Source organism: Pelophylax lessonae (assembly GCF_965119305.1).
Source record: "Pelophylax lessonae genome assembly, chromosome: 2".
Lineage (NCBI taxonomy): Eukaryota > Metazoa > Chordata > Amphibia > Anura > Ranidae > Pelophylax > Pelophylax lessonae.
This window is the reverse complement of record NC_138769.1, coordinates 77324394-77349305: the sequence shown is the minus strand read 5'-3', so window position 1 is coordinate 77349305 and position 24912 is coordinate 77324394. Positions and strand designations below refer to the sequence as shown.

Genomic DNA, 24912 nt, shown 5'->3' with positions numbered 1-24912 from the left:
TGTGTTTTGTGTGGATGGGTCTTTTATTTCTTCATTTTCTCATGAATTAGGATGTACAATGCATCCTTACTGATGAGAGAACACTGGGCGGGAACCTTCGATCAGCTCCTCCCATCCTATATACGCCACTGGCTACACAGGAACAAAGACCCAAACTGGAAGTGATGTCACTAGCTTTCAGTAGCCACACCCACTTGTTGCTCTTTGACTCAGAAGGAAGAGGGACTGAAGTCATGCGACAGGCACTGGATACTGCAAAAAAATAAAATAAAAAAAATAAAAAAGATAAAAAAGATAAAACAAAGGATAAAAACTCAGGTTTTTTTCATTTTGAGACATAAGACTGAACTCCACTTACATTAATTATTGTAGGGGAGAATTTAGGTATTAGGCTTTACTTCCACTTTAAGTGCTGGGTTTATAGGTATGAAGGTTAATTTTTTGGGTGTAATGTGTCCTGAAAGATTGCACGCAGTATATGTGGTAGTACCACAAAATGAAATGCATGGACAGCCTCAAAATATATTACCATTTCCAATAGTTTTTTTTTTTTTTAAACTACAAACATAGGACTGACTCAGTAGAGCAAGCTGTAACCTTTGAGAACACCTTAAAAGCTTCTTTAGACCTAAATCACACATCTGGGTTTGCACAGATATGATTTTCAGGGAAGATATCTGAAATTATACACAAATAAAAACAAAACCATAGCCCCACAAGAAAAATTCTCAAAACCACAACAAAATGCTTTTTTCTTAAGCTTCCAATGCCTAGTACATGGTACATTTAAAAAAAAGTATAATAAAAAAAAAGAAGTAAAAAACTTGAATTGTATTGTGACTGTATTGTCTTCCCTCATATTGTAAAGCGATGCGCAAACTGTCGGCGATATATAAATCCTGTATAATAATAATAATGAAAAACAAATCAGTATTTCTTCGTTCAACCCAGCAGGCTGAAAAAAAAAAAAAAAAAAACTGCAGAGTTCGGGAGGAGATCCTTTACCAACAACCTGGTGTTAGTACAGCAATCTCCCCCGCTGACGTGGATGTCCCCCGTTAGAGCACACTGGTCAGCACTCTCAGCCATTGGTTGCCGATCAGCACACCTTTTTCGATCATGCCCCTTGGCAGGAGCTGGACTGCCTGCCGTACACACAGGCCTAATGTCAGCCGGTTTCTATTGAACCAACTGATACCGCCCAATATTTGTGTGTACGGGGCTTAAAGCGGAGTTCCAGCCTGGGGGAAAAAAAAATTAAAAGTTAGCAGCTTCAAATACTGTAGCTGCTGACATTTAATACATTAATATAATATATCCCTGTCCAGAGATCCCACAATGTCAGCACCCCAGGGCCCAAGCAGATCCTTCCATTGGCTCAGGGTGCAGGCGCCGGCATTTTTACTAAGCAAAACAGGGAGTGAAGCCTTCGCGCTTTCTGAATGGTCCCCGCTGTCTTCTGGGACCTGTGGGCAGGGAGGGAATTTTGTAGATCGCCGCAATTGTGCCCAGAAGTGGGAGTGGGTACCTGGTTTTGACAGGTATCAGTGTGTACTGCCTGTCAGAGACATGCAAACGTGTGTCACCAGGGTCACCAGAACTAATGCCCCGGTTGGAAGACTTCCCATCTATTACTGTTCTGGTGACAACCCAAAATAAGAGATTTTCTTTCACTTTCGATGATGATGGTAAACAGGACAAAGAGGGCGATTCTCCCTAATGGGGGCAAGGACAGCAATTAAAATCCTAGTGTTTCCAGATGATGCTGGTCATGGAGAAATCTGTTGGAAGGGTCCTCACAGGTGACTTCTTTTCGCAAGCCAGGTAGTTTCGCTGTATGTTATTGTGCAATAATACTACGCTATGCATTTCTCCCCTCTCCCCCCATTAACTGTATGCGGCGAAGAGGCTTCAGGAATACATTTGTTGTGGCATGATCTAGTACTTTCCACCTAAAGAGAGAAGACCGTGGAGGATAATTTATTAAGCACAATACTTTTTTGCACGTGAATTGGATTTTTATCTTTTGCACTTTATAAAAGGAGGTTACTGCACTATTGCAGGACTCGACAAAGCCCAGGAGCCAGGTCGCCATGGCGACCAGAAATCAGGTCTCGGCACCCGATTTCTCTTGCGTGGGAGAAGCCTGTCAGCCTCTCCATTAGCCGGAGCTTCCCACCCCCTTTTGGCCATCCCCCAATCGGGGGCAAGCTGGGGATGGCGAATTCTGCGATTGGCTGGCTGGGTAAATTACGAGGACGGTACGCGGAGGAGCAGACAGTGAGCCCCTGCTCTGCCCGATGGCTAAGTGACCTGGCCGAGCCTTGCAGGGAGGGCAGCCCAAGATATAGCCCAGGAGCTGGCAGAACCCTATCATCCAGGTGAGAGACACCCCAGGGGCTCCACCCACCGTGTAAAAGGAGTGGGGGGGACACTGTGTAAGAGGAGTGTATAGGGGGGGGCACCGTGTGAGGAGTGTATGACTCTGACCACATTGTCCCAGCAATAGGTATTCCCTGCCCGATGTGTCCTATAATTTTAGGACAGGCAGCATAAAGACCCCCCATTAGATCAGTCTCTTTATGTTAGCACCCCCGTAAGATCAGAGTCCCTTTATACTAGCAACCCCCCCTTAGAGACCCCTGACCCCCCCTCGTTGGATCAGCACCCCCCTTAGAGACCCCCATTATATCAGTGACCCCCTTTAGAGATCAATAGTGGGTTAACTCCGACTCTGAAAAACAAAGCCCTGGCAGTCAAAAAAAAAAAAAAAACAATTAACTGGCTCCTAACTTTTTTAGCTGGCTCCTAGAATCAAAGCAAATGTGTCAAGCCCTGCACCATTGATTCATTTATATTTTGAAATGCATTAATGTACTTTAGACAGCGCACCTTGTTATGTATTTTTTTTTTTAAGTTGTTCACACATCCTAGCCGGAAAGGCGATTCGATGCGGCAGTCCTCTATGTTATTTGAATTTATTCATGAAATAGGTATGGTAATGGTAAACTTTTTTATTTATTGGCATTGTATATACAGTGGGGAAAATTATTTATTTGATCCCCTGCAGATTTTGTAAGTTTGTCCACTTACAAAAAAATTAAGGGTCTATAATTAGCATAGGTGTATTTTAAATGATAGAAAAAGAATACCAACCAAAAATCCAGAAAAAAAACCCACGATACAAATGTTATAAATGGAGTTGCAGTTCAGTGAGTATAATAAGTACTGGTATTTGCTCCACTACCAACCAACAATAATTCTGGCTCCCACAGACTGGCTACAGCATGTGCTCATGTGGTACACAGATTAGTCCTGTCAAAGAAGGTTCTCCTAACGAAAACTCGATATGTATATAAGACACCTGTCCACAGAATCTCCTTCCATTCACACCTCGCCATCATGGGCAAGATCACAAGAGCTGTCAAAGGACGTCCGGGACAAGATTGTAGACATGCACATGCCTGGAATGGGTTATAAGACCATCAGCAAGAAGCTTGGTGAGAAGGAGACAACTGTTGGAGCAATTCTTCGCAAATGGAAGAAATACAAAATAACCATCAATCGCCCTTGGTCTGGAGCTCCATACAGGATTTCACCCCATGGGGTAAAGATGATCATGAGAAAAGTGAGGGATCAGCCCTGAACTACACGGGGGGAACCTGTGAATGATCTCAAGGCAGTTGGCACCACAGTCACCAAACAAACCATTGGTAACACAATACGCTGCCATAGGTTGAAACCCTGCAGCGCCCCCAAGCTCCCCTTCCTCAAGAAGGCACATGTACAGGTCCATCTGAAGTTTGCCAATGAACATCTAAATGATTCAAAGAAGGATTGGGAGAAAGTGTTGTGGTCAGATGAGACCAAACTTGAGCTTTTTGCCATTAAAGCGACTCGCTGTGTTTGGAGGAAGAAAAATGCTGACAATGACCTTAACCACTTCAACACAGGGCCCTTTCACCCCCTTCCTGCCCAGGCGAATTTTCATTCAGTTTTCAGCGCTGTAACACTTTTAATGACAATTGTGCAGTCATGCAATGCTGTACCCAAATAAAAAGTTATTTTTTTCACACAAATAGAGCTTTCTTTTGGTGGCATTTAATCACAGCTGGGTTTTTTTTTATTTCTTACTAAAAAAAAAAAAATAAAGGGAAAAAAAAATGTTCTTATTTTCTGTCAGTAAATTTTGAAAATGAGTAATTTTTCCTCCACTGATGTGCGCAGATGAGGCGGCACTGATAATGCGACACTTATGGGCACTAATGAGGAGGTACTAATATGCCGCACTGATAGGTGGCACTGAAGGGCAGCACAGATGAGCAGGCAATGATGGGCACTGACTGGCAGCACTATGGGCAGTTTTTTTACTTTACTGTAATCAGGGCACTGATGATCAGTGCCCTGATTACCTGTCCTAGACTAACCTCTGACAGTGTGAGGCGAGAAGAGCCGATAAATGGCACTTCCTCAATTACATTGATTGGACACAGCTGATCACATGGGTAAAGAGCCACGTCATTGACTCTTTACCATGATTGGGGTCGCACCGTATCTTAGGAATACGGTGCGGTCACGATTGCCGCACTGCGCCCCTCTGCGTGCACGCAAGAGTGGCCGTTCTGGGGCACCGTCATATGACATCGTCCCAGAACGAGAGCTGCACCACTCTGCCATCATTTGACAGTGGGCGGGCGGCAAGTGGTTAAGAGAACCATCCCTACAGTCAAGCATATACATATGCTTTTACTTTCTGATCTGACTGTTATTTCTCCCCGCTCTGTGAGAACAGCCAGCCAGATAGCTGTTCCTATGCACACAGAGTTCTATGTTTTTGTAAACACAGAACTCTGTGTGATTGGACACAGCCGATGGGCTGATTTTAGACTATCATTGGCTGAAATCTGCTGCCAAGCTCGGGCTTTGTCCAATCACAGCACGGGTGGGCAGGCAGCGATATGCAAGTACGTTGTCCGGCCTGTGCCGCTCACCGGCAGTAAAACAACTGTGGGCAGGAAGTAGTTAAAAGGCATACATATCACTGTTTTTGTGTGCTCAACAGTTTTGCACTTTAACACCCTTGCCCAAAACAATTTTATTGAAACAAAAAAAAAAAAAACCAAAGTATTATCCAGTGGAGAGTTTTGCCTCCAGTAATTTGTCTTTCAATCCCTCCCACAAGGTCACATTTAAAATAGAAGTTCAGCCTAAAACTAACTCTAAATCTACTGGCAGCCACATTCTAAGACTAATCTATCTAAACCTGTAAAGCAAAAATTGCTATACATACCTTTTCTGCAGCCGATCCGGTCCGGTCTCCAGTGGCTGATGCTGTGTGGAAGAGAAAGCCAACAACAGCTGGGAAATGCCAGGAAAGTGACACCACCCATAGACTTCCTACAGGGCTTCTGTTGTCAGTTACCTCTTCTGCACCAGCCTCCACAGAGAAGCCTCCACAGAGAAGCCACCACTGACCGCTCAGCATGGGACTGGGCTGGACCGGATCAGCTGCAGAACAGGTATGCATTGAGATTATTGCTTTACAGGGTTAGATAGGTCAGCCATAGAATGTGGCTGCCAGAAGATTTAGAGTTTGTTTTAGGCTGAACTTCTACTTTAAGCTAATATTCTCTTGACATCCAAATGGTTTATTCTACATTGTGGAGAATCTATCAGAAAGTCCAGAACCAATGCCATCCAAAAGCTTAATGGGCAAAGCAGCTAGTTAGAATAACAGTGGGCATTTTTTCACCAACTGAGCCACCCATAGAAAAACTGTAGGTGATTCAATTTGCCAGTAACCAGCAAAATGAAATATTTATTTTAGGTGGAACAGGCTTTCAATGCCCCCTTTATACATGGAAGCTAATTACAATACTGTAGTGTTAGAAAAGATGGCAACACCTCCAAAGCAACTATAAAGTATTTATAAACCTTAGACATGAAATACGAACAAAGCATATCCCCTCTATAGTGTGTACTCATCTAAATTAAAAGTACTAAGTGTCATTTATATCTGCTGCTGTGTTCCTCCGCTATCACCATGAGTCAGCTCTGACCAGTTTTCCTGACACCAAGAGAAAAATGGTGACAGTGGAGGGTTCTCCAGCCTCAGCTCTGTTCCTCTGTGCTGTATTAAGGCAATGGGAGGTGTTTGTCCTTTCCCTCCAATCAGCTCTCAGAGCTCTCCTTACTGAGCTCTTTAGAGTGAACCTTAAGCTTTCTGCCCCCTTTTTCTGAACTCTCAGACAAGCTTTATAATTTAGCACTTTAAACAGATGTAGAGAAAAGATGGCTGCAAATAAACAGGTACAACTTATCTAAGAGGATTTGTTTCATCTCTGTATCACCTGAGGCCAGTCATTTTACTGGGTATATGTAAAGGTTTACAACCACTTTAGGGCAAAATAAAAAACAGCAAGCAGACTCACTGGTTGGCTATCAGCTACAACTTCGCTATCTAAAGTAGTGCAGACCTTCCTTTTTTTTTTATTATTTTCACCAAGAGAAAAAAAAAGGGGTTAATCCAAGTGTTAGGCATCATCTTCCCAAGCAGAATAGGCGATCTCTTAATAAAGCATGCATACAAATTTCTCGGATGATTGGCGTAAAGTAAAGATATTTTATTAGTCAAGTTTCATTGGCATGCCACAGTGGAACAGTCAGGCAGCAAAACAAATAGCTCCAAGGGAAGGGAAGAAATGGCACAAAAGGAAGGGGGGGATGGTGCTCAGCAGCCAGAATGGTAAAAAATAAAAATGGTACCTCGTCGTCATAACCCCCCTCCTCTGACTCAATAACAAAAGTCCCTACGTGAGGGATCGCCACCTCCACAACACGCTGGCTGGGAGCTGCTGGCACTGTGGTGTTATCAGTGGGCTGCAGGAAAGAGAGATGATGGGAATACAACATTAGCTAGGTTACCATTGCAGAGCAGTGACACTTCCCACAGTTTAAAAAGGAAAAATAAATTAATGTAAAGATTTATTATGATTATTCTAATATTATTACTATATTTTCTGTACGGTAAATTACAAGAGCTCTACATGAACATTATAGCTTTGGACAAAGGGTAACTGGAGAAACTTTTAGCGTTGTTCTTCCCCCTGAAGCTGTAACTGTGAAGTTACCCTGCCAATCCCCTCTTCTCTCTGCTCACTAAGCTTCTGGCCTTGGACTTCAGTGGGAAATTTTCTGATCCAATGACTGGCATGGAACTGCAACAGGGAGAAGAGATTGGCAGTGAAGTTTTATACTGGGCCTCTAGAAGAGACTTTTCTGAAGAGGTAAAGCAGTATTAAGCCCAAAAGCAAACATTTATTATATTGCAGCTTATCAATCCTAAAATGTGATGGCTGTATTAGTTTTCTTTTTTAGGCTTTCTTCTATTTATAATCTGGTGATCCATCTACCAAGCCTGCTGTTTTTCAAAAGCAAAAGCTCTCCAGGAGAATGCATCAGTTTACATGGATGAGACAAACCACTAAACACTAGCAGGGGTGATTAAAATCAGCTTTTATTTATTCATGAAAAACCATCTCAAAAGGAAAAAAACAGTTGTAACTACTTATAAAGTGTGAGCTGGAGTTTGGCTTCAATTTGTTTGTGCATCTAAGGGTAGATTTATGTGCATCTATATTTCTATTGCCTCTGAAGCCCAATCTGCTTCCAGATCTCGCTCCAGAGGCTACTGACAGGCGGTGAGGAAGAACTGCAACACCTTCTCACCGCCTGTTTGCACCACCCACCAATCGCTATCTGTCAGGTCAATTAGGCTGCAGTAACAAAGTAAAGCATTGTGACAGCAGCATGTAAACATTCCCCTCCGCTGCCTATTGCAGCTAAGAGCCGGTCAACACACTAGCGCGACTTGTCAGCCTGACAAGTCTCGCTCCCTCGCGGTCCATTGACCGCTACAGGACCCGTTCTAATAGGAGCGACACAAGTCGCTCCGACTTAGAAAAAGGGTCCTGTACTACTTCAGGGCAACCTCGGAGCGACTTGCATAGACATTATGTGAAGTCCCTACAAGTCGCTCCGAAGTCGTGGTGCATGGTAATGCACAAATCGCCCCCGAAGTAGTAAGGAGTCGTGTCGCCATAGTGTGAACCGAGCCTAAAGGGGGGTGGCGCTTTGGTGGGCAGCAAAAACATAGCTCAACCGCAAGTCCAAATGAGGCCTATATGTAATACATTAAATTAGGAGGTTATGTTACTGGCCAGATCACCAGCTGAAAACATTGCTTATAAAATAAAAAAAAAAAATAAAAAATAATTTAAGAAAACTGATGAAGCCACAATATCTAATAATTGGTAAGTTGCAATAGAATAAATTTTTTGGTTTTGGGTTTAATACCGCTTTAAAGACAATGTTTAGAAAAAATGCAAATGTGTTACAAGAAACAGCAGGAAATGCTTTACTTTCGTTTTTTTTTTTTACTCTAATTTGATTTTTTTTTAAAAACTATTAGCACAGCTTTTTGCACGGCTGTACTGTACATAATGGTGAATGCTCTTGGGAAACATTTCTAAATTGTATAATATGTATATTTGGATAATTTTATAATTGTACAATGGCCTGTACAAAAATCTAGATTTTGCATGAGTAGAAAAAAATAAAATAAAATTGAAATTGGTTGACTTAGCGTAGGCAAACTGCTAAATACACACAAAATGATTTATCTGCCGGAGGATCTGTACTTTTTTAGCCTGGTTATTCACATCACTACCACACTGCACTGACGGTTTAACTTTAGAACTTCCTCTGTCTCCAGCTTGTTCACCGGAAAGAGGTGATGATACGGATTCACTGTCCACTGGGGGACCAGGCTGGGTTAGGGGGTGACATTGGAAGTGAAAAGTAAAGTAATTGGAAGTGACAAGTAAAATATAGCCCCCTAACGAGGTGTAGGAGTCTTGAAGTGGCTGCACAGAACTACAAATAATTTCAAATTAAAACGGTCACATACAAGCATTTTAGCCATGTATTTAGCCATTTGCCAGTTAACATTTATGACAGATGTACTTAAAGCTGAACTCCAGGCAGATATAACAGGCATGAATAAGTGCTGCTCTATATTAACACATTAATAAATGTGTTTTGTTTTTTTAATCTACAGCTTTGTAAATAGTGTGGTATAAATACTTGACCTAAGATAACCAGTCTACTGTACAGAAGAGCTCAGAGAGCAGAAGAGAGAAGCAGCACAAAGAGCCAATCAGGTGTGCTGGACTGTAAGGAGCCACACTGTTTGGAGGAGAGAGCAAAATGACAGAGATGAGCTCTTCAATGTGCTGCTTTTCTTTTCACTGTCCAGTCACAAGGTGGGGAGGAGACCTGTAAGTTAAAGTGAAATGCCAGGCTAAATATCTAACTAAGCTTAAAAAGGCTCCCACCCCACTTTGAACTACCCTGTAGAAGGAAGATGCTTATACTTACCAATTCTCAGGGTGCTCCCATCCGGTCACATGATCTCCCCAGCAATCTACTTCAGGGCAGCAGAGACAGCGCAGGCAATGGATTTAATGCATGGGAGCCGATCATGTGACTGGACTGGAGCGCCCTGGGCAGTGACAAAACTACCAGGACTGCAAAGGTCACACTTGTGACCACGTCCTGGCGTTCCTTCACCGTGGGTGGGGGAGTGCCAACCCATCAGGAAGGGGGGGCCCTCTGCAGAACATGGGCTCAGACCACACAGCTTCAACTTCCTTGTGACTTTTGTGATTTAGCATTGCAGTCTATGGCACTCGAATTGCACCAAAGTTTCAGAAAAGTAAAAGGGCCCTGCGATGGGAGTAAAGTGCCCTGTAATGGGGAGTAAAGGACCCCAGCGGTTGGGGGGCCCTTCATGGTTTCTTGCACCGGGGCCCTGAAGATTCTAGTTATACCTCTGGCCCTGGGAACAATTCAGTATAAGCATCTTCCTTCGACAGGGTAATTGGGAGGAGGGTGGAAACCACTTTAGGTTTAGTTAGATCTAGCCTGGAATTCCACTTTAATTTGCAGCAGAGACACACCAGGTCCTTTCCCTTGCTAGTCAGGGCTGTGCTGTGTGACAGAGGTGACCCTTGGCAGGTAAAACGGCTCATTTTTATGTGTATTTCATCTGACTGTCCTTTTGCCTGGAGTTCAGCAATAAGTGATAAATGTCAAAGAGACCAGTTCAGAAGAAAGATGTAAAGAAATATTTGTATTGAAAATATTGTAGGTTTGAACAGTCTTTCTGAATTATATTACGCACAACTTTGTTAAGAGCCCTTTCATATTATGCAATTTCATGCGATTTTGACACACATTACTGAGCAGGTTTAAGAACATTTTATGCAGTGGAGTTTATATGCAATACATTTATTCATTCATTCTGAGAAGTCGAGGAAAATTTAGACTAGGGCTTTTCCAGGTACAGATGAGCTAATGTACAAAAATGCATGTTGTGTAAGTTTTTATACAGTACATGCATTAATACACAAAAAAAAAAAAATGTCCTATATTTAAAAAATGCACTAAGCAGCAGCAAATAGCCATTATAGCCATTAACTAACCCCATAGGAATGGGTGGAATTCCTACTTGCACCAAGTTCCCCCAAGTCTACGTTATTTAATTTTAGCTCCTCCCTAAAGTGTATACATGTATTGCCCATACCCAGGGTACTTGCACATGACTATGGTGTATTCTAATCATCTAATCAATATTGCTGGCATAAAGATCCTGTGTAAAAAAGACAAGTAATAGTTTGTAAAGTGCTATTCTGTACAACATTTACATAAGCATAATTGGCCTGTACTTTCATTCCATTAAATAATAAGTTCAGCTTTTTAAAAAATTAAATGCACATCTTTTTGCAGGTAAAAAAAAAAAAATGTGAATTATTTTTATTACTAGGAGCCTGCAAAGCATTGCAATCGCCATCAGCAGAGGACTCCTGCAGACTTGTCCTTGTGTCTGTCTGCTGGTACCTTGTACACTGACAGGAAGATTCCCTGGTAGTCAATTGAGAACTACAAGCCGACAGCAGCAAAGGCTGTGGGGACGTGTATTTTCCCATTCACAGAACCCTGTGAATTAATGATGCGGCCGGGCGGGTGAAGCCCGGCACAGCCACTTTTTTGTTTTTTTAAATAGTGGCAGCGAGCGCAGGGGGGTGGGAGATCCCCGATTTGCCATCACTAGATTCAGCGGATCATGGAGACGCTGCAGGAGTGGGAACATGTTCTATCCCAAAAACAGGTGGAACATGTAACATGTTCCTAAAGGTGAACCTATCCTTTAAATATACATGTGTATGTGTGTTTACATTCTGACATGTGTACATAAACTAGTGACCTCAGATGCAGTTTTATATTGATTTTACAGATCTGAACGTAGTACATGTTAACTTATCTTCAAGAACTGAATGTTTGGGCCCATAGAAAACGACAGAACTGCTTTTAGATAAAACAAAAAACATGGCAGTACTGATTAAAGCGCTGCAATTTTTTGTCGTCGTGTCCATGAGTCCTAAAAGTGTACCTACAATTTACAGAGAACCCCTCTGAAAATATAAACATAACTAATCTGATGTGCCTGATATTTGATTTAGCTTTTAAACTAATATACTGACTTAAGGAAATGCACTCAACCGAAGTGTCCAGGATGATTCAGCTCCCACAAAGTGAGAATATGGGGATATTAGTCAGATATTAGTGAGTGATGAATCCTGTGACCCATCTGAAAGATCCCCACTAGTTGTCAATGCTTGTAAATGGTCAGTGACAATGAGTGTCTTTTTTTAGTCTTTACCACATTATTGAAAATATAGGTTAGGCTATTTCCGCAGAAAATTCTTCCTGCACCACAAAGTGAACTCAAAACATCAATTCAAACAGTAATGCATTTAAATTATTAGAAATTAGGTGTTTGAAATGCTGCTTTTGATTTATTGGTATAAAGAGTTATCCCTAGAACACTATGGGGTTGATTTACTAAAGGCAAATAGACTGTGTACTTTGCAAAGTGCAGTTGCGCTCTGAAAAAGCAGTTGCTCCAGAGCTTCATAAATGAGCAGAAGCTCTGCTGACTTCCATCGTCCAATCAAGTGCAAGCAAAAATGCTGTTTTTTTTTTTCCATTTCCATTGCATGTGATTTAGTATTTTTTTTTCAAAGTAAAGCTTCACCTCATTTACTAAGCTCTGGAGCAACTGCACTTTACAAAGTGCACTGTATTTGCCTTTAGTAAGTCATCCCGTTTCTCCAAACTAAAAGATTAGGAATTTTAAATGAGGTTGTACCAGAAAACAGTACTGAATTTTTGCTTTGAAAGCAAAACTATTTTTAACATCCAAATATAAACTTAGTTCGCCTCTTTTGGTATGGAAAAAGATAAATTGTGCCTTGGACATAAACAGTTTTTTTACATTAAGGTTTACGTTTTCATTTAAGGCTTTTAAAATGATCGGACTTAAGACTGAAAATGATTTGAGCTGTTGGTGAGCCAAAGAACTGTTCTACAACAGACTGGGTCCTTTTACTTTGATGCCACATGAATGGCTGTATAAAACAACCATTCCTGGTGGTCCAAAAGCAGTCTACTGCCAGATGGCACACCTGGTATATGTGCTTGCATGCAGGTGGCATCTGACTGCTAAGGATCAAGATGGTCTGCTCAAGTACAGAATGCCTAGGCCTTTCACACATGGGGTCTAAAAGAACTGAAGATAGGCTAAATCGGTGTTCTCCAAAATTAGGCCTGGGAGCTGGATGCGTCCCTTTGCTTGCCTTTATCTGGCCCTTGGGGCACTAGTCCCATCCTTACATTGACAATGGGACATAATTCCTCCCACTGACACCAACGATGGGGCCCCATTCCTCCCACTGACACCAACGATGGGGCCCCATTCCTCCCACTGACACCAACAATGGGGCCCCATTCCTCCCACTGACACCAACAATGGGGCCCCATTCCTCCCACTGACACCAACAATGGGGCCCCATTCCTCCCACTGACACCAACAATGGGGCCCCATTCCTCCCACCGACACCAACAATGGGGCCCCATTCCTCCCACTGACACCAACAATGGGGCCCCATTCCTCCCAATGACACCAACGATGGGGCCCCAATTCCTCCCACTGACACCAACGATGGGGCCCCAATTCCTCCCACTGACACCAACGATGGGGCCCCAATTCCTCCCACTGAGACCAACGATGGAGCCCCATTCCTCCCACTGACACGAACAATGGGGCAATATTCCTTCCACTGACACCAACAATGGGGAACTATTTCTCGAATACCAAAAAAAGGACATTGGTCAGTCCCGCTGACACCAAGACATTTTCTACTCCCACTGGCCACAGTCTGGTCCCTAAAGTCTACAGAAACTGGCCCTTTGTTTCAAGAGTTTAGAGACTCCTGAGCGAAATGATACAGAAATGGGTCTGTTAAGTTTAAGGGAAACCCTTACTCACAAATAGGTTAATTGAAATAAATTTCTATACAACTTCCCTGTAGAGGTTTGATGTTTCCCAAAGCAATAATGATGGTTTCACCTTCCGACAGGTGATTACATGAGCACTTCACACTATGGAATCCATGAGAGATGGGGCATAAAGTCATCATCTGGCTTTGTAATGACAGCAGTTGGGTGGATTTCTGTTGGGGAGGTTTAGTTGTTGCAGTAGAGACCAGAAAGGCCAACATGCAATTTAAATGTTTAGCATCCACTCAAAGTAATATTAGTGTTTAATGGCACTGGCCTTCGTGGCCTGTGATGTATACTTTTAGGACTGGCCCATTGTCTACGGACTCCTAGAGTAAAGCAACCTGTGTAAAGATGTGTTGCAAATCAACATAAAAAAAAAATTGAAATTGAAAGATATTCTAACCGTTTGCAGGACTGCCTCTGGACCTTTGTCTTCAGACTCTGTGGCTGCCTGTGTGATGGCATTAGTGGTTTCCTCCATTGTCTCCTCGGGCAGCTCTGCTCTAGTAGGCTGCTCCAAGTACTCCGGCTCTTTAACAGGAGCTGTGTGGACAGACAGAAAAACATCAAAGCCATTGTAATTATCAATATCTCTGGTGCATATGAATCTTACATGACGGGGCTTCCCAAATGGGTTTTAAGTGACAGTTATCTGACGCAATTTGCAAACCAAAAGCTACAGCCCGAATAAAAAAAATATGGAAGCTGACCTTCCGAAAAGCATGGTACAGAGGCGATAAATATTCAATTGGGGACACCTGTTGCGATGACAACTGTCTAAGATAGGAATTCTGCCCAAGAGATTTGCTTTCACTTTGTTGCAATTTAAAGAATGGAAATGAAGAAAATCTCCCCAATGGGACCAAGACAGCAAAAAATAAGCTGGTAAGATTTTTAACTCTTCACTACACTGCCCAAAATAAAAAGTTTGGGCTATACATTCTCTTTAAGCCTGTTGTATTTATAGTCCAGACTGCAAGTTTTAAAAATTGCATACATGAGCCACAATTTGATTTGCACTGAGTCAGTAATTATCACATATGTATATTACATCTCCATATAAAGACATCTGCAATACCAGACACGGAAGCTGGAGGAGGTTTTATGGTTTTCTGAGAAATCAGCATCTTCTCTTGCTCGGCTTTCCTGAGCTGTTCCTTGTCCCATTCTTCAAGCTCCTTTTCAAACCGTCTGTTGTCATCTTTGACAAATTCCTTTAAGTCAGGAGGTAGGGTGTCCATCCCTGACAACACCTGTCCTGTTTCCTTATCATATTCCTCTGGAAAGAGAAAGATAGGCATGTCATAACAAAAAAAACAAAAAAAAAAACAAACACTCACTTTAAGTCCCGGTTCACATTAGTACGATGACAGATATCACATGTGATTCGGAGCGCACTGCTCCAAAAAAAATCACATGCAATGTCTGTGCGATGTGAATTCAGCCATACAGATTGTATGGCTGAATTTGCATCGCATTCGGACACAACACGCACAAGACCCTTTTTGGGTCCGCAGCAGAATCAGATCGCATGGTGGTTCACACCAATGCGATCCGATTCATGTCCGAACTGACAGTTCACACTGCGATAATTGAACTGATCTGGGGGTGTCGTTAACTTTCTATTGACACCCCCAGCTATTCACATATGGCAGTGTGAACGGTCTGCGATTTGAATGCGATGTGGGAACCCGCAGTGGATTCGAAGGGTTCCCGCATCGCATATATGTGAACTGGCACTTACACTAAGTTTTATTGCAGCTCTCCACAAAAGGAAATTAGTGAGCTCTACTCCTGAAAGCCTCGCTAAAGACAATGATATACCAAGATTTACATGGTGCATTTAGCCTGTATAAGCGCTTTAACCCTTGGAGTCAAAGCCTTTTTCTGACAGTTGTTGCTTACAAGTAAAAATCTGTATTTTTTGCTAGAAAATTACGTAGAACCCCCAAACATTATATACATATATATATATATATATATATATATATATATATATGTATTATACACACACACACACACACACACGTGTGTACATACAGTGCGAAAGTATTTCGGCCCCCTTGAACTTTGCGACCCTTTGCCACATTTCAGGCTTCAAACAAAGATATAAAACTGTCATTTTTTGTGAAGAATCAACAAGTGGGACACAATCATGAAGTGGAACAACATTTATTGAATATTTCAAACTTTAACAAATAAAAAACTGAAAAATTAGGCGTGCAAAATTATTCAGCCCCTTTACTTTCAGTGCAGCAAACTCTCTCCAGAAGTTCAGTGAGGATCTCTGAATGATCCAATGTTAACCTAAATGACTAATGATGATAAATAGAATCCCCCTGTGTGTAATCAAGTCTCCGTGTAAATGCACCTGCACTGCGATAGTCTCAGAGGTCTGTTTAAAGCGCAGAGAGCATCATGTAGAACAAGGAACACACCAGGCAGGTCCGAGATACTGTTGTGGAGAAGTTTAAAGCCGGATTTGGATACAAAAAGATTTCCCAAGCTTTAAACATCCCAAGGAGCACTGTGCAAGCGATAATATTGAAATGGAAGGAGTATCAGACCACTGCAAATCTACGAAGACCTGGCCGTCCCTCTAAACTTTCAGCTCATACAAGGAGAAGACTGATCAGAGATGCAGCCAAGAGGCCCATGATCACTCTGGATGAACTGCAGAGATCTACAGCTGAGGTGGGAGACTCTGTCCATAGGACAACTATCAGTCGTATACTGCACAAATCTGGCCATTTCTTAAAGATATCCATAAAAAGTGTCGTTTAAAGTTTGCCACAAGCCACCTGGGAGACACACCAAACATGTGGAAGAAGGTGCTCTGGTCAGATGAAACCAAAAATCAAACTTTTTGGCAACAATGCAAAATGTTATGTTTGGCGTAAAAGCAACACAGCTCATCACCCTGAACACACCATCCCCACTGTCAAACATGGTGGTGGCAGCATCATGGTTTGGGCCTGCTTTTCTTCAGCAGGGACAGGGAAGATGGTTAAAATTGATGGGAAGATGGATGGAGCCAAATACAGGATCATTCTGGAAGAAAACCTGATGGAGTCTGCAAAAGACCTGAGACTGGGACGGAGATTTGTCTTCCAACAAGACAATGATCCAAAACATAAAGCAAAATCTACAATGGAATAGTTCACAAATAAACATATCCAGGTGTTAGAATGGCCAAGTCAAAGTCCAGACCTGAATCCAATCGAGAATCTGTGGAAAGAACTGAAAACTGCTGTTCACAAACGCTCTCCATCCAACCTCACTGAGCTCGAGCTGTTTTGCAAGGAGGAATGGGCAAAAATGTCAATCTTACAGCTGTAATCGCAGCAAAAGGTGGCGCTACAAAGTATTAACTTAAGGGGCTGAATAATTTTGCACGCCCAATTTTTCATTTTTTTTTGTTAAAAAGTTTGAAATATCCAATAAATTTCGTTCCACTTCATGATTGTGTCCAACTTGTTGTTGATTCTTCACAAAATATTACAGTTTTATATCTCTATGTTTGAAGCCTGAAATGTGGCAAAAGGTCGAAAATATCAAGGGGGCCGAATACTTTTGCAAGGCACTGTGTGTGTGTGTATGTGTATGTGTATGTGTGTGTGTATGTGTGTGTGTATGTATGATTATATATATATATATATATATATATATATATATATATACACACATATATATATACATACATACACACTGTGTACAGAAAGTATTCAGACCCCCTTAAATTTTCCACTCTTTGTTATATTGCAGCCATTTGCTAAAATCATTTAGGTTCATTCTTCTTCCTCATGAATGTACACACAGCTCCCCATATTGACGGAAAAACACAGAATTGTTGACATTGTTGCAGATTTATTAAAAAAGAAAAACTGAAATATCACATGGTCCTAAGTATTCAGACCCTTTGCTGTGACACTCATATATTTAACTCAGGTGCTTTCCATTTCTTTTGATCATCCTTGAGATGGTTCTACACCTTCATTTGAGTCCAGCTGTGTTTGATTATACTGATTGGACTTGATTAGGAAAGCCACACACCTGTCTATATAAGACCTTCCAGATCACAATGCATGTCAGAGCAAATGAGAATCATGAGGTCAAAGGAACTGCCTGAAGAGCTCAGAGACAGAATTGTGGCAAGGCACAGATCTGGCCAAGGTTACAAAAAGATTTCTGCTGCACTTAAGGTTCCTAAGAGCACAGTGGCCTCCATAATCCTCAAATGGAAGATGTTTGGGATGACCAGAACCCTTCCTAGAGCTGGCGTCCGGCCAAACTGAGCTATCGGGGGAGAAGAGCCTTGGTGAGAGAAGTAAAGAAGAACCCAAAGATCACTGCAGCTGAGCTCCAGAGATGCAGTCAGGAGATGGGAGAAAGTTGTAGAAAGTCAACCATCACTGCGGCCCTCCACCAGTCGGGGCTTTATTGCAGAGTGGCCCGACGGAAGCCTCTCCTCAGTGTAAGACACATGAAAGCCCGCATGGAGTTTGCTAAAAAAAAAAACACCTGAAGGACTCCAAGATGGTGAGAAATAAGATTCTCTGGTCTGATGAGACCAAAATAGAACTTTTTGGCCTTAATTCTAAGCAGTATGTGTGGAGAAAACCAGGCACTGCTCATCACCTGTCCAATACAGTCCCAACAGTGAAGCATGGTGGTGGCAGCATCATGCTGTGGGGGTGTTTTTCAGCTGCAGGGACAGGACGACTGGTTGCAATCGAGGGAAAGATGAATGCGGCCAAGTACAGGGATATCCTGGACAAAAACCTTCTCCAGAGTGCTCTGGACCTCAGACTGGGCCGAAGGTTTACCTTCCAACAAGACAATGACCCTAAGCACACAGCTAAAATAACGAAGGAGTGGCTTCACAACAACTCCGTGACTGTTCTTGAATGGCCCAGCCAGAGCCCTGACTTAAACCCAATTGAGCATCTCTGGAGAGACCTAAAAATGGCTGTCCACCAATGTTTACCATCCAACCTGACAGAACTGGAGAGGATCTGCAAGGAGGAATGGCAGAGGATCCCCAAATCCAGGTGTGAAAGACTTGTTGCATCTTTCCCAAAAAGACTCCTGGCTGTATTAGATCAAAAGGGGGCTTCTACTAAATACTGAGCAAAGGGTCTGAATACTTAGGACCATGTGATATTTCAGTTTTTCTTTTTTAATAAATCTGCAACAATGTCAACAATTCTGTGTTTTTCTGTCAGTATGGGGTGCTATGTGTACATTCATGAGGAAGAAGAATGAACTTAAATGATTTTAGCAAATGGCTGCAATATAACAAAGAGTGGAAAATTTAAGGGGGTCTGAATACTTTCCGTACCCACTGTGTATATATATATATATATATATATATATATATATATTTTTTAGCAGAGACCCTAGAGAATTGGCGATCATTGCAATATTTTATTTTACACGGTATATGTGCAGCAGTCAATCAAATGCATTTTTTTTTTTTTTTTTGGAAGAAATATACTTTTATGAATAAAAAAGCAAAAAAAAAAACCCCAAACAAAAAACAAAACAGTAAAGTTATCCCAATTTTTTTGTATAATGTTAAAGATGTTACGCCAATTAAATAGATACCAAACATGTCATCCAAAAAAATTGCGCACATCTGTGGAATGGGGACAAACTTTGGTTACCAAAAAATCTCCATAGGCGACGCTTTCAAAAAAAATGTTAACAGTTACTTGTTTAGAGTTACAGAGGAGGCCTTGTGCTAGAATTATTGCTTTCGCTCTAACGATCGCGGTGATAGTTTTAACACCGTTTACATATGGGGGCATGTCTTACATATGCATTCGCTTCTGCGTTCGAGCGAAGAGGGACATGGCACTTCGAATTTTTTTTTTATTATTTATTTAATTTTTACAATGTCCCAAAAAAATGTTTTAAACACTTTTATTGCAGTCACAAGAAATGTAAACATCCCTTGTGACAGTAATAGGCAGTGACAGGTACTCTTTATGGAGGGATCTGGGGTCTAAAAAGACCCCAAACCCCCTCTGCACTTAAAGCGTTCAAAACGCAAAAAGTCAGGCTGTTTTGAATGCTGTAATTTTTTTAAAATTTGGTGCCTTTAAGGCTCCAATACCAGGAAGGGATGTCATGACATTGCTTCTGGGTTTTTACATCAGAGCCCTGACTAAAGCCAAATCCGGCCTTGTTCAAGTCTTTGGCCAGCCGGCAGACGTGGGACGGGAGACCCGGTGAGCCGTGTAAGGCGGTGGTAAAGGGGGGTTGTCCTTGCTCCTTAGCCGCACCGGTTGGTATTATAAGAAAGCCGACCATTGGCATCAAACAGTACCTGGGTGATGCCTCTAACTGCAGGCATCACTCGGTACAACTCCCTGAAGCTGAGGCCATATATTTGCAGTCCATCTGTGCAAAGGGGTTAGTAAGTGTTATCCTTCTACTGTTACTATTCAGGTACAGTGGTGTTTAATCCCTTCACACCTGAAATCAGTATAATACCAATTTTCAGCACAGTGCCTATGCTAAGGATATGTAATAAACATCTTAAAAGAGGATCTTTTGCCCAACTTGAGCTTTCAAACCAGGCTGTCATGGGCAGCCAACGTCCCCACTAATGATCTCAATGCCAGCTGGAGGTCTCACTGACAAAATGTTAAGATACTCTTACATAAATATATACTAATATATATATATACTAATATATATATATATATATATATACACATACATACCACACACACACACACACACAAAACAGAATGGTTTTACAGGTGGAGGCCAATGATTTTTTCTGACTGTTTTTTACTAGTTTTGCATTTGGCTAGGGTTAGTGTCACTACTGGTAGCATGAGGCGATACTTGGACCTATAGAGGGTTGCACAGGCATTCCAACTCCTCTAGGATGGCACATCAATATGTGCCTTTGCCAGAAGCTTTGCTGTGTTTCCCAGCACAGTCTCAAGAGCACGGAGGAGATTCCAGGAGACCGGCAGTTACTCTAGGAGAGCTGGATAAGGCCAAGGAAGGTCCTTAACCCATCAGCTGGACCGGTATCTGCTCCTTTTTACAAGGAGGAACAGGATTGAGCACTGCCAGAGCCCTACAAAATTACCTCCAGCAGGCCACTGGTGTGAATGTCTTTGACCAAACAATCAGGAACAGACTTCATGAGGGTGCCCGGCATGGTAGAGCTCAATTGGCATTTGCAGAGTAACACCAGAATTGGCAGATCCGCCACAGGCACCCTGTGCTTTTCACAGATGAGAGCAGGTTCACCCTGAGCACATGTGACAGACCCGAAAAGGTCTGGAGAAGCCATGGAGAATGTTATGCTGCCTGAAACATCGTTCAGCATGATCAGTTTGGTGGTGGGTCAGTGATGGTCTGGGGAGGCATGTCCATGGAGGGACGCACAAACCTCTACAGGCTAGACAATGGCACCCTGACTGCCATTAGGTATTGGGATGAAATCTTTGGACCCATTGTCACACTATTCGAAGGTGCAGTGGGTCCTGGGTTCCTCCTGGTGCACGACAATGTCCAGCCTCGTGTAGCCATGTAGTGAGAGTATGCTGCCAGTTTCTGGAGGATGAAGGAATTGATACCACTGAATGGCCCCTACCCTCGCCTGACCAAAATCCAATTGAACACTTCTGGACATTAGGTTTTGGTCCATCTGACGCCACCAGGTTGCACCTCAGTCTGTTCAGGAGCTCAGTGATGCCCTGGTCCAGATCTAGGAGGAAATACCCCAGGACACCATCTGTCGTCGCAAAATGAGCATGCCCCGACATTGTAAGGCAAGCATACAAGCTTGTGGGGGCCATACAAACTACTGAGTACCACTTTGAATTGCTGCAATGAAATTTCAGCAAAATGGACTAGCCTGCTGCATCATTTTTTTCACTTTGATTTTTGGGGTGTCTTTGAATTCAGCCCTCTGTAAGTTGATCATTTTAATTTCCATTAAACGATGTGGCATCCTTTCGTTCCTAACACATTACCCAGTCCATATCAGTATAGATATCCAGCCTGAGATTTTTTTCCCCATTGAGATCTGATGGGTTTTCAAAGTGCTCCTTTGTATTCCTTCGGGAATACATCTTCATTGTAAATAGGTAAGCAAAAGAGGTTCCCGAATTCCCAGAACAACAGATCCCAGATCAAGAGACTGTGTACTACATCTATGTCTGATCACAAAATTATGACCTGTGTGGGTAGGCTCTGCTCATTTGAATTTCAAGAAGTTTTAATTAAGGCTGGCATTAAAGTTACCTTGTATTAAGTGCTGTTCGTGCTCGTTTATATACATTAAACAGTAAGCGCTGGCATTTCTGTACCCTCCAAAGGAATCCCGCTCTAGCTCTTCCCATGAAGACTTCGTGACTGAGATGTCATTATATTTCATCCACCTCTTCTCATTGTGGTCAAAAATATATGCCCAGTAGTGTCCGGCATTCGCTTGGCCTTCATGGACCAACACTGCGTGTAACCTGTATGGAACCTGGAACGAAATTGCAGAAATTATATTCAAGTGTTTGAGTGACCATTGTCAACAGGTTGAAACAGTGCGGCTCTAAAGTTACGCAATTTTGAGTGCAACTTGGATGCGACTTTACACACTCTGGCACTCAAGTCACAAGAAAGTCTCATCAAAGTCACTGCAACTAAGTCACAGATTGGAACAGGTACCATTGAAATCAATGGGCTGCAACTTGTCATGCAACTTTGTGTCCAAAGTCACATGAGAAGTCGCACTAGTGTAATGGAGCTTTAGGCTGCTCTAGTGGTGATAACAGCTGCTTCCAAGCATCACTCACTCCTGTAGAGAGATTGTCAAAGTTCTTGGAAAGTTTTTGTGTGATGAGGTTGACCCTTCTTTCTTGCCATTGAGAACAGGAAAGGAAACTAGTCACTGTGTTTATTACAAGCAGTTCTGTAGTGCAGTCAATGTACACGCTGTATAGTCACATCAGTCGCTGCTCTAAAAGATCTCAAAAATCATACCGCAAATGCATACATTCACAAAGGAACCAAATACATTACCAGCATGTTTTCTGAGCATGAGAGAAAACCAGAGTATCGAGAGGAAACCCATTCAAGCATAGGGAGAACATGGAAATAGTATGCTGACTGGGTCTCAATTACTTCAGTGCTGCAGGGCAGAAGTGCTAACCACCAAGGCTGGGCTGCATTAAATGCTATGGTAGATATTAAGTAGTATATTGTAGTAGGTACTGCACATGAAGATGTCTCCCCATCTATCATGCTTAGTGCTCATCAACAGTAATGAGCAAAAGCTTTTTTCATTTATAAAATAACCTAAATATTCCATAGCAGCCCTTTTCATAAAAATTAATCTTAATTCACAACAAGAAGGAAATAAAAATGCAGTTTGCATAAATTCTATGTTACTGCAGTAAACCTTGCATCATTTTGTAGGACATTTTCATGTTTTACTTGCTATCACAATTTTATTTAGTGTACAATTTTAAAGTACACGTTTGCAGATTTAACCTTTAGTAGCTATGTGCATGAGCTTTCTTGCTGAATGATTTTTCAGAGAAAATCCATAGCTGGAATAAGCTACCTAAATATTGTCTTGTATTCAATGAACCTTTGCAGCTTTAAGTTTAAAGGTTAAGTTCACCTTTGCAAAAAGATGTGCATTCATTTTTATTTTATTTCTTTACAGTTAAAAAAAAAAAAAATGTGTATTTACTATGTTTTTTAGTAGAAGCCTGCAAAGCATTGCATCCAGGAACAGCAAATCGTGGGTGCAATGCAGGGCTCTTGCAGACTGACTGTGCAAGCTGTCTGCTTAAACCTCGTATGGGCAGGCAGTTGCAAACTGACAGGAAGCATCAATGAACAAGGGCACCCAACAGCACTCAGGTAGTTCATTAAGAACTACAAGCCGACAGCCACAAGGGCTGTTGGCACTTCTAGTTCGCACATTTAGCCCTTGTTCACAATGAGGGTGGGTTGAAATCTGTGAGTTCAGCATGTCAGTGCAAGTTCGGGGGCGATTTGACAGACATCTGTGTGGGTTTCTGCACAGATGTATTTTGAAATCGCCCCCAAAGTCAGCAAAGAAAATGCAGAAACTACTTTTGGGAATCGGTGCAGGGTCGCACCGATTCAGATGGTGCCATTGCGGGCAAAAGGCATGTGATTTGACATATCAATTAGGCCCAATGTGAACAGGGGCTTACTCTGTGAATGAATTATGTGGCCGGAGCTGTGCATGGCAGTGTTTTTTTTCTAAATTGTGACATTGAGTGCGGGCAGTAGATCCCCAGCTAACTGTCAAAATGGGGGATCGGAGGGTGTAGGGGCTGTTGCAACAGTAACATGTTAACCAAAGGTGAACTTATTCTTTAACCTGAGTTTGGCCATATGCAGTCTGTTAAGCAAGCATCATTGGAACCATTTGGGTGGTTTATGATATTTTTGGTGGTTTAGGATTTTTTAAGAAAGCAATAAGGTCCCCTGGATCTCAGAGGGGGGTTTCTTCCTGGACACTGTCCAACCTCAGATTTTTTTTCACTCTTTTGTAGAGAACAGTGAAGAAGAAAATGATACGATAAATCCCTACAAGTCATGCTTGGGAAGCCATCTTTACATCTATAGCCACCCTTAGATTTGTTCTTACATAAAGTCTTTACACAGAAACCAAGCTATTAAATGCTTAATCATAGCAATTATATATTATTAACCTCATTTTTATATATTTTTTTTCTAATCAGCTTGATAATGCTGCTTAATGAACAATAAATGTCACTCTCTGGACTGCGACCGCTCTTTTCATTTTTGGTGGTTGCCTGGGAAACACTTGGTGATGTACACAGACTTTACTTTGACTAAAAATAAGTCACACAGAGATCCGAGCTCTCTAGAAGCACTGTATGAGGACAGCAGAGCAACAAAAGCTGCTCATTCTGTAGTTCCCCCCAGGCATTCACACAGTGGCTGATACGTTCTATGTTACACTAGATCTCCAAAGTTTCTACGTAAAACGGCCAGTTTACTGTTCTTCAGACTTATAGGGGGCCGGATTGTGGCCACCGGTAATATGCATTTGTTTCTGGCATCGGTAAGAGTAAAATGTGCCCCATCTAAGGGGAGAAATAACGCCCCATTGTTGAGGTCAGTGGCAGGAATTTTGCCCCATCATTAGTGTCAGCAGGCAGAATAGTGGGGTTGATTTACTAAAACTGGAGAGTGAAAAATCAAGTCTGCATAGAAACCAATTAGCTTTCATGTCAAAACTTAATTGAACAATCTGACTTTAGAAGCAGATTGGCTACCATGCACTGCTGCACCAGATTTTGGACGCTCCAGTTTTAGGAAATCAACCCCAGTGTGTCATATCAGTGGGTTGAATAGTGCCCCAAGGACTGCATCTGGCCCCCAGGCCACAGTTTGGAGACCCCAGCACTAGAGAAT

The 24912-nt window shown here is 42.1% G+C and overlaps 1 protein-coding gene and 1 long non-coding RNA gene across 4 annotated transcripts in view; one reads left to right on the top strand and one right to left on the bottom strand.

Annotated features, from left to right (window-relative positions):
- The window catches only part of LOC309545470, a 1154934-nt gene that overhangs the window by 252937 nt on the left and 877085 nt on the right, over positions 1 to 24912 (top strand). The gene's annotated exons all lie outside the window — the stretch shown is intronic.
- The window catches only part of USP25 (ubiquitin specific peptidase 25), a 226137-nt gene that overhangs the window by 45906 nt on the left and 155319 nt on the right, over positions 1 to 24912 (bottom strand). For 2 of the 3 annotated variants that reach the window (XM_082245201.1, XM_082245202.1), the window contains exons 16-18: positions 21739 to 21967; positions 14543 to 14743; positions 13868 to 14007 (exon numbers count right to left, since the gene is read on the bottom strand). In XM_082245201.1, the coding sequence (XP_082101327.1) occupies positions 13868 to 14007; positions 14543 to 14743; positions 21739 to 21967 (570 nt within the window). Of the gene's footprint in view, positions 1 to 6765; positions 6880 to 13867; positions 14008 to 14542; positions 14744 to 21738; positions 21968 to 24912 lie in introns of all 3 variants that reach the window. The other variant, XM_082245200.1, reaches the window with a different exon arrangement.